This window comes from Chrysochloris asiatica, unplaced genomic scaffold (genome assembly GCF_000296735.1).
Source record: "Chrysochloris asiatica unplaced genomic scaffold, ChrAsi1.0 scaffold00007, whole genome shotgun sequence".
Classification (NCBI taxonomy): domain Eukaryota; kingdom Metazoa; phylum Chordata; class Mammalia; order Afrosoricida; family Chrysochloridae; genus Chrysochloris; species Chrysochloris asiatica.
Genome location: NW_006408525.1, coordinates 23,181,485 through 23,191,837, shown reverse-complemented (window position 1 = coordinate 23,191,837; position 10,353 = coordinate 23,181,485). Strand labels below are relative to the sequence as shown.

The 10,353-nt window shown below is 46.4% G+C and overlaps 1 protein-coding gene across 1 annotated transcript in view; it reads right to left on the bottom strand.

The window, feature by feature from the left end:
- Positions 1 to 5,716: 5,716 nt before the first annotated feature.
- The window catches only part of OSBPL7 (oxysterol binding protein-like 7), a 17,967-nt gene continuing 13,330 nt past the window's right edge, over positions 5,717 to 10,353 (bottom strand). Inside the window, exons 19-23 of the mRNA XM_006832522.1 lie at positions 6,901 to 7,045; positions 6,645 to 6,789; positions 6,432 to 6,558; positions 6,129 to 6,251; positions 5,717 to 6,008 (exon numbers count right to left, since the gene is read on the bottom strand). Of these exons, the coding sequence (XP_006832585.1) occupies positions 5,900 to 6,008; positions 6,129 to 6,251; positions 6,432 to 6,558; positions 6,645 to 6,789; positions 6,901 to 7,045 (649 nt within the window). The 3' untranslated portion in view covers positions 5,717 to 5,899. The remainder of the gene's footprint in view (positions 6,009 to 6,128; positions 6,252 to 6,431; positions 6,559 to 6,644; positions 6,790 to 6,900; positions 7,046 to 10,353) is intronic.

Sequence of the window (10,353 nt, the reverse complement as noted above, 5' to 3'; positions counted from 1 at the left end):
CAAGGTTGTATCATCTGCATATCGCAGGTGGTTAATGAGTCTTCCTCCAATCCTGACGCCACGTTTTTCTTCATATAACCCAGTTTCTCAGATTATTTGCTCAGCATACAGGTTGAATAAGTATAGTGAAAGAATACAATCTTATCGCACACCTTTCTTAATTTTAAACTGTTTATTGTTCCCATGTTCTGTTCGAACAACTGCCTCTTGGCCCATGTATAGATTCTTCATGAGCACAATTAAGTGTTCTGGAATACTCATACTTCACAATGTTCGTCATAGCTTGTCATGATCCACACAATTGAAAGCCTTTGCGTGGTCAATAAAGCACAAGTAATCATCTTTCTGGTATTCTCTGCTTTCAGCCAAGATCCATCTGACATCAGCAATGATATTCCTCATTCCATGTCCTCTTCTGAATCCAGCTTGAACCTCTGGAAGTTTTCTGTCAATGTATGGTTGCAGCCATTAGTAAAACTTTACTTGCATGGGATATCAAAGATATTGTCTGATGATTTCTGCATTACGCTGGGTCACCTCTCTTGAGAATGAGCACAAATATGGATCTTTTCCAATCGGTTGGTCAGATAGTTGTCTTCCAAATTTCTTGGCATAGATGAGTGAGTGCCTCCAGTGCCACTTCACTTTCTTGAAAGATTTCAATTTTTATTCCATCAATTCCCAGTGCCTTGTTCTTTGCTAATTCCTTCAATGCACCTTGGACTTCTTCCTTCAGTATCATTGACTCTTGAGCATATGCTACTTTTGAAATGTTTGAACATCAACCATTTCCTTTTGGTACAGTGACTCTGTGTGTATTCCTTCCATCTTCTTTTGATGCTTTCTGTATCATTCCATAATTTGCCCAGAAACTGTTTACTTGTGCTTTGTTGACTATACAAAACTGTGTGGATCATGACAAACCATGGATGGCATTGCAAAGAATGGGTATTCCAAATACTTCATTGTGCTCATAAAGAACCTGTATACAGACAAAGAGTCAGCTGTTAGAACAGAACAAGGGGATACTGAATGGTTTAAAATTCGGAAAGATGTGTGCCAGCATTGGATCCTTTCACCATCCTTACTCAAACTCTATGCTGAGTAAATAATCTGTAAAGCTGGAGTATATAAAGAAGAATATGGCATCAGGATTGGAGAAGACTCATTAACAACTTGCAATGTGCACATGATACAACCTAGCTTGCTGAACATGAAGAGGAGTTAAAATACTTAACTGATGAAGATCAAAGACCATATCCTTCATTTTAGGTTGCATCTCAATGTAAAGAAAATAAAAATCTTCACAACTGGATCAATACATAACATGATACATGGAGAAAAGACTGAAGTGGTCAAAGACTTTATTTGGCTTGGATCCACTATTAACATTAATGAAAAGAGCAGTTAAGAAATAAAACGTATTGCATTAAAGCAAATCTGCTGACCAAGACCTCTTTAAACTGTTCGAGAGCAAAGATGTCAGTTTGAGGACTAAGGTGTGCCCTACTTAAGCATGGCAACTGCCAATCACCTCATATACTTGTGAAAGTTTGACAATGAATAAGGAAAACTGTGGAAAAACTGATGCATTTGAGTTATGTATGGTGTTGGGACAGAATAATTAAAGTACCATGGACTTCCTGAAGAATAAACAAACCTGTGTTGGAAGAAGAACAGCCAGAATGCTCCTTAGTTAGTAGCCAGCAAGGTGAGACTTCATCTCTCATAACATAACTGTGGTCATGTTACAAGGGAGGGACCAATCCCTGAAGAAGGACATCATGCTTGGTAAAGTGGAGAGTCAGTGAAAAAAAGGAAGACTCCAAATGAGATGGATTGGCACAGTGGCAACAGCAATGGGCTCAAGCGTGGCAACGATTGTGAGATTGGCACAGGACTGGGCAGCGTTTCATTCTGCTGTGCATAGGGTCACTTTGAGTCACCTAACAACTGGAAGTTCAAGGTCTAGTCAGTATACTTTACCAACACCAGGGCTGGATTAGGCTCTGAGGGCCTTAAAAATTGATCATCTGTTGTGCCCCCTCCTCTGCTTACTCACACATTTGAATGAGGAACTGTGAGTTTCATACATATATGTATGCATATGTAGGCATACATGAGGGGGGCTTCAAAAAGTACATGGAAAATGGAATTAAAAGGTAATGGACTTCAATGACTGATGATCAGAATTCAACTAGAAGAAGAAAGAAGAGGAAAAAAAGGAGTAATCTGATACAATTTGATGAACTTGACCTACAACTATGGAAGCAGTAGCTCAAAAGAGGGAACAAATCTTTACAGCAAGGATCATTCCTACCTCCTCCATACACAGAGTAGACAGGGATGGGCAACTTGGACATTGGCTACTCAAAATGGGGGGCTATAAAGGCAAGAAGTGACTGGCTTACAAGCTTTCAAGAGGGAACCTAGATCCAGAGGGTGCAGAGGAAGGTAGACTCTCCACTGAGTAGTATCCAATCTGTCTGGGTGGGGCTGATGAAAGGAGATAGGGATAGCACTCATGCGGTACAATAGTGAATAATTACTATCAGGACTGACTGTGAGGGTTGGAAATGTAAAGGTAGACATTTTGTAGCGAAAGGAGGGGAGTGATTGACTTTGCACCAGGAGCAGAGGTCCCTGGGACCATCAAGGGAGAACGGAGTGCGGGACCCTACCCAGAGAAGCAGTGATGCCAGAGATGGAGGCAGAGACGATGACGTGGAGAGATGGAGCTGCTGGGGTCTCTAGACCCAGAGAGGGAGAGGGGCTGTGTGCTGATGACCAGGGGACAGTACACCCTTTGGTTGGTTGATGATGCATGGAGGGGATTGTAACCATGGCAATGAAATGATATACAATAGGATGAATGTAAAACTAATGTTCTTCCATGTAAACTATCACATAATTCACAATAAAAAAAAAATAATAAAGGGTAATGGAAGTTTTCCACGAAATTTTTACAGTCCCCTTGTATATACATACTTGTATGCATGTGGGACGCCTGGTGTGACGCTGTAGGATCAGCACTGGACTGCGACCACAAGTTTGGCGGTTCAAGCCCACCAACTGCTCCTCGGAAACCCTACACAGGGTCGCTATGGGTCGGAACGGACTGTACAGTACTCAACAACAACTTACATTGTGCCACCCAGGAGCTCCTCTCTGTGAGATGGAGTCCCAGAGTAGTTCAAACTTCAAACATCTCTGCATCCACACCTCTTACTGAAACATGCCACACCTGATGAGTTGATAGAGGGTATACGATTCCCAGTCCAGGATTGGGGGTGCTTACAGCCTGATCTTTCTGCAGGGAGGTGTGCAACCTGGTGTTGGGAAGCGGACGCCAGCTTGTCGTGTAAGGAGGGAGGTCTGGGAGGGAGCTCCGCATGCTTCCCTGACCTGGAGACAGGTCTCTGTCCTCTCTCCCTGTCCTGGCCGTGTTTCCTTGCGAGCGAGTGATTAACATCAAGGACGGCTGTGGACCGTGAGTCCGGAGCTCAGCAGCCACCAGCAGCAGCAACTCAGGAAGGGCGTGCGGATCCCTCTAGCCCCGCTAAGACCCTGCGCTCTGCCTTCGTGGTCCTCGGGCTCCACCCAGTGGTCAACTGCACAAGGCTAACAGCACCCAAGTGCAGTGGATTTGGCAGCCCTGGAGGTTTTGGCTCTCGCAGTTTCTGGAAAGATGATGGTCTACTTCCACACTTAACGCTTCAAGCACAAGGGGTTGTGCACTGAAGGTGATGCCTGGGAATCGGGGCCCATTTTTGTCTCTTTAACGTTCATTTTTGCGGCCTGGGATTTCCTGTCCTTCCCTTTTAGCCTGGTTCCTCTTGTGTGTTAAGATGGTGAGACAGAAACTCATCACTCTAAGGCTCCTTAATTGGGGAGAAGGCTCAATTAACTAACAGTCCTAAGAGAGTCTTCTCTGATCACACTGGCTCCTTCTCCTGAGAGATAAAATGAGGATTAGGATGATTAGTTTGATTTTTTTTTTAGGCCAGGTAGTTCCATTAAGTGTCTGTACCAGGAACGGTCATTGGGTAAGCTACGGTCATTGCTGCCCTCTCTGACCACTAAGGGGCCCAGAGATGGGTCCTGGAGGACCGTACTAAAGCTGATGCCTATTAGAGGGACCGATTAGGCCCGTTCTGTGGTGTCCGGAGTGAATGGGTGGAGGCAGAGGGTGGTACACATTTTTTTCAAGATCCTGAGTGTGTGCAGGCTTTGGCTTTTTCTGGAATGGGTTGAGGTTATTGTGAAAGGTGGGTGTCAAGACAAGTGTGTTAGCTTTCACTGTAACACTCTCCATAAATAAACTGTGAAAATATAGACCCCCTCTTCCCCTGGGGTTGGGGAAGAGGGAAGAAAGGACTCGGATTGGAAGTACTGTAGCTCAGGGGTTGCCACCCCCCTTCTCAGAGAAAATATTTCCTCCTGGGACACCCATCAAACCAGGGCAGGTGATGGAGGGCCTGGGGGTGCAGAGGATGGGGCGGGTTACCAGAACAAACAAAAGGAGCTGGACGCTTCACTAAACATTCTCATTTAAGACACAGAAGTCGATGAGGGAAGGAAATCTAGGGACAGAAAGGTGAGGCAACTTGACCATGATCTCCCAGTTAAAGAAGATGGGACCTGACCTCAACTCTGGTCATTACCCAGGGGGGTTCAGCAAAGCATGCTCTGCACCAGAGAGGGAGATGTGGACTCTATAGAGCGTTTTCTGCCTGGCTGAAGTTGGCTTCTTCTTCTGGGCACTTGGAAGAAATGGATGCATCAAGCAGGCATGGGGTATCATATTTTCACTTTAAAACCAATGCCCTAAAAGCCTGCAATCCAATGGAGTGGCTGGCAGCCACCTGAGAGGCTACTGCGATCGTCCAGGCAAGGGCTGCGAAGGGCCCAGAGCTGAGAGACAGCTGAGGCAGAAGCCATAGGATGTAGGATTGAAGAAGAAAGATGGTGTTGGGTTGTAGTTTAGGTGAGGGACACAGCCCAATGTCTGGGACAGTCTTTATTGGAGTTTGGAATGGCCGAACAATTCACTTTAATCAGAGCCAGGTTGTGAGGAAATGAGTGGCGATGGTGGCAGACATCCAGCAGGGAGGTCCTGACTACAATAAGGAACACTGCTCGCCTGCGAGCAGTACCAGGGCATACACATACACTCTTACACAAACTCACACTCTCAAACACACTCCCTCCCTTCTGGTGGGTCTGAGCCAGGAGCCCTGCCTGCCCAGTCTGCTCCCCTCTCTGGAAAGGCCTCTTGTCCACTCTGAGCTGAGGCTGAAGGATGCACTTGAGGACAGGGAGCTGAAAGCTGCAGGTGTCTTGCAGTTTAAGAGAGGATTCGGTAGCATGGCAGAAACTGCTGGGGACAGTCTAAGGGAGCTGGAGACAGTGCTGGTGACGTGGCATGGGGGTAGGGTGGAAGAAAAGGCCAGCTCCTCTACTTCACACACTCCAACCTCACAGCCTGTCCAGAGCCCTGGGCATTGGAAGCATGGGGAGCATCAAGGGGTCCCCTGTGTCCTAGGAAGGCACTGAAATGGGGAACAGATACTGGGCACCCCAAGGGGAACCCAAGGGGAACAGGTAAAGGGATGACAGGGTGAGAAGGGACTTACATGCCAGTTGTCCAGGGCAAAGAGACTGGGGAAGCACAAACTCAGCCTCCCATCCTAACCACAGGGGTGAAGACTGGACTGAGATGTGGCCCCTCCAGCCAGCAGAGGGGAGAAAGGGTCAGAGTCAGGGTCTGTCAGATGAGCCTCTGCCCTTTGGTCTCCAGGACAGTGGAGCAGGGGAGCCTGATCTCACCCAAGTGTCCAACATGGGAGTTGGAGGCAGGAGGAGTGTGGAGCTGAGCCCCCTGCCCCCATGGCCAGGGCTACCAGAGCACAGCCCCATCCAGGTTCCCGTAGCCTGGCTCAGCCCGAAGTCTCCAGTATGAGTTGTTGGTGACCCACCATTCCTTCCCGCTGCTGTCCATCTGCCGCCTAAGGGGAGAGCGCAAGATGCTGAGGAACTGCTTTCACATCATGTGCCTCCACTCTGTACAGGAAATGGTCAGAGGGAAGGAGGCAGGTGACCCAGGGCCAATGGGGAGGTAGAGGCACCTGAAGAAGCGAGCCTGGTGGATGATGTTATTCTCCTCCATCACTTTGCGTCTGTCCCGCTGTAGCTGCTCGATCCTTCTCTTCTGTGCCTCTGCTGCCTGTATGTTCCCCTCCTCCAGGTACCTGAGGATCCAGATGGCAGTCAGCAGCACTCTCCACCCTCAGGAGGCCTTGGGGGCCCAGCTCTGTCCCCTATATAGCCCCATTTCTCTGAGTCACCTCATTGGAGGAAGGCATCATCCCAGCTCCAGGAAGGAGGGAGCGAGGATAGTGGCTCCAACGCGACCCCAGCCTGGCACTAACCTCTGGTCTGGCCGGAGCCGTGTGTCGGTGGAGGGCAACGACCGCTTCAGTTCTGTTGTCAGCTCATTCAGCTCCAAGGCAAACTGAGTGAAGCCGAAGTTGCGCTCATGGTCTGGGGGCATAGAGTCTGGGGGGAAGGCATGGGGCTGGGGCAGGTGGACTGTGCCATAGCTGTCCTCCCCCTGCCCAGCCCTCCCCAACAACCCCACTTACTGGGTTTCCAGATGCACTGACCGCCTGGTGGGGGTCCCCGGAACAGTCCTTCATGCCACTTTCCAAAGAGCCGATGGAGGACACGGCCACTCCGGCTGAACACAGCTCCCTGCACCTCATGGATATTGGAGCTCCAGTATTTGGCCTGGGGCATGGGGGAAAGCAAGAGTCTTAAGGAGGTATGCCTTCTTATCCAGGTGACCTCCAGAAACAGAGGCTGCTGGGACAGCTGGGCAGGTCTATACAGTGTGCCCACCTTGCAGAAGGTGATCTTGCAGTGACAGGAGCTATCCTGGGTGTTCCGGATCAGTACCTCCCCGTAGTGCTCAATCCAGCGCTGGCCACTCAGGATATTGTGGATGCAGGATGTCACCTTGTTCCACTCAAAGTGGTCCCCAAACCTAGGAAAGACAGGGCACAGAGGGTAGCTGACCAGCCCTGGGAGCCAAGTTATCACCCTGAATTGGAAAGTGAGCTGCCTGGGGCTGTGGAAAGAAGCTGGGGTCCTGATTCTGGCTCTCTCACGAAGGAAGATGTATTTATAAAGCAGAGCCTTCTTTCCAAAATGCATTCAATTCACTCATCATTCATACAACAACTGGTGCCTATGGAGTGGGGACAAACACATAGACCTGGTCCCTGCCCTTGGGTGCCAGGGACTGTGGTAGATAAGGTTCACATATCTATTATCCTGCTTAATCTTTACTTCTATTGTGTATTATTTACTGCTTCTGTTTTATTGATGAGCAGATTCAATACTCTGAGGCACTAACAACTAAGCCCACCACTCCTCTGTCAGTTTGTTGCACTGTGGTGGCTTATGTGTTGCTGTGATTCTGGATGCTAATGCCACCAGGATTTTAAATACCAGCAGAGCACCTATGGTGGACAGGCTTCCGCAGAGCTTTCAGACTAAGACAGACTAGGAAGAAGGAAAGGTGGGCTACTTCTAAATGCTTAACCACTGAAAACCTTCTGAATAGCAGTGGTACACTGTCAGATATAGTGCCAAAAGAAGAGCTCCTCATGGAAGACACTCAAAATACAATTGGGGAAGAGAAGAAAAGCTGCCTCCTCAAAGTAGAGTTGACCATAGTGACGTGAATGGAGCAAACTTTTCAGGACCTTCATTTACGTTTTAGGGTACAACTCAGAACAAGAGGAAACAGCTATAAATATCCCTTGATAAGTGGCACATGGTATATACACAAAGTATGAATCTAGGTAAATTAGAAATGAAATGCCTAACATATCGATCTTCATGCATTCCAAAAATGAAATGAATGCATAAAGATCAATACCCTAGGCATTCATGAGGTAAAATGGGCTGGTATTGCCATTTTGAATCTGACAATCATATGGTTTACTATGCCTAGAACATCAAATTGAAGAAGAATGGCATCACATTCATCATAGAAAAGACCATTTCAAGATTTGTGACATAATAACATCCATACACCTATAAGGAAGGCCAATCAATGCCACTATGCTTCAAATTTACACACCAACCATTAAGCCAGTGAGGATGACATGGAAGAATCTTACCAACGTCTTCAGTCTGAAATTGATCAAACATGCAATCAAGATGCATTGACAATTACTGGTGATTGGAATGCAAAAATTGGAAACAAAACAGAAGGATTGGTAGTTGGAAAATACGGCCTTGGTGAAAGGAAAATATGATGCTGGAAATCGCATGGTAGAACTTTGCAGGAAAGACCAGTTACTTATTTATTGCAAATACCTTTTGAAACAAATGAAAGAGGACTCTACACAAAGGAGCTCTGGTAGCATAGTGGTTATGAATCGGGTTGCTAACCTCAGGGTCAGCAGTTCGAAACTATCAGCTGTTTCATGGGAGAAAGATAAGGCTTTCTGCTCCCGTAAAGATTTACATCCTCAGAAACCCTGTACAGGGTCCGCTATGAGTCGGAACCAACTCCATGCAACATAACAACAACAACATACACATGGACCTCACCAAATGGAATACACAGAAATCAAATTGACTACATGTGTGAGAAGGGATGGTGGAGAAGCTCAATATTATTACCAAACAAAGTCACAGGCCAACTGTGGAATGGACTATCAATTGCTCATATGCAAGTTCAGGCTAAAGCTGAAGAAAATTCAATGAAGTCCACAAGAGTCAAAATATGACCTGAATTTAGAGATCATCTTAAGAACAGACACGATGCGTTAGACATTAATGATCGAAGACCAGAAGAGTTGTGGGATGACATCAAGAACATCATGTAGGAAGAAAGCAAAAGATCATTAAAAAGACAAGAAAGAAAGAAAATACAAAATGGATGTTCGAAGAGACTCTGAAACTTGCTCTTGAGTGTAGAGAAGCTAAAGCAAATGGAAGAAATGAAGAGGTCCAAGAGCTGAACAGAAAATTTCTAAGGGCAGCTTGAGAAGACAAAGTAAAGTACTATAATGAATTGTGCAAGGACCTGGAGTTAAAAAACAAAAGGAAAGAACATGCTCATCTTTTCTCAAACTGAAAGAACTAAAGTAAAAGTTCAAGCCTTGATATGTAATATTGAAAGATTCTATGGTGAGGCACTGTAAGATAAGCACTGGACTGCTAACGACAATGTCACTGGTTCAAACCCACCAGCTGCTCCTTGAAAACCCTATACAGGGTTGCTATTTTTTAGAATTGACTTGACAATATTTAACAACAGCAATGGGCAAAATATTGAATGATGCAGAAAGCATCAAAAAAAGATGGAAGTTCAGGTGTTGGGGTGGGCAATACACAAGAAGGGGGAGGGGGATGGGAGAACAAGGTAGATAGGAGAACAGTTAGGCAGGCTTGTATGTGCTCAACCTTGGAGCAAAAGGGCTCTGTGATACAGGGATTGAGGCATAGTCTGAATGGGTAAAAGAGGGGAAATAATGTTAAGATGCTTGACTGTCTTATGAATATTTGTTTCTCTTGCCTACTATTGTAAAATAGACACTTGAGGGGGAAAGAAAGGGGTATCTGGAAACATGATTATAGAAAGCTCATAAGTCTGCCTTCAGCCTATAACTGATTGGAATACCTAAAAGGGGTGCTAGAACTTGCCCAGTGAAAGAGACTTCTTGCAGAGCATTTGTAGTGTATAAGACCTTAGGTGGAATCCTGATCCCCATCCAGAACCTTCTGAAATGGGAAATTCCCACTTGAAAAGACAAGCAGACCAGCCTGGAGCAGCTAGAGGAACATAAGATACTTCTTGAAAAAAAGACCAGCAGGGAAAAACAAAAACAGTTAACAGCAGTCTGATTGGCTACTACAAGAACAAGCAAGCTGTTCACCGGGAGCCATCAAGTCCCTTCAGGATAAATCTTCTCCCAAGACTGAAACTCAGAGGGAATACATGAGAAGGCAAGTAAACTTGCTGGAGACCACGTTGGTCTTTTGATGAGAGGAAGTAGGGGAAAAGCAAGAATGAAGAGGTGGGCTGAGTCCAACCAAGTTACATAGATCCCATCAACCTGGAGTATGGTGAGAGCTGGTTGACCTGAAGTATAGTGAGACCTGGGAACTCCCGAGCCCATGAACAAGGACATGGCCACGGAAGGCTAGAGCTGAGAGTGAAGCATCCAGTTGATATAAAGTGAGGGGATATGAACAAGGATGCCCAAACTTGCAGATAGTGCCCAGTGGACCTAGCTTCAATGGCTGGATGTTCAGAACCTGACTAGAGGAAGG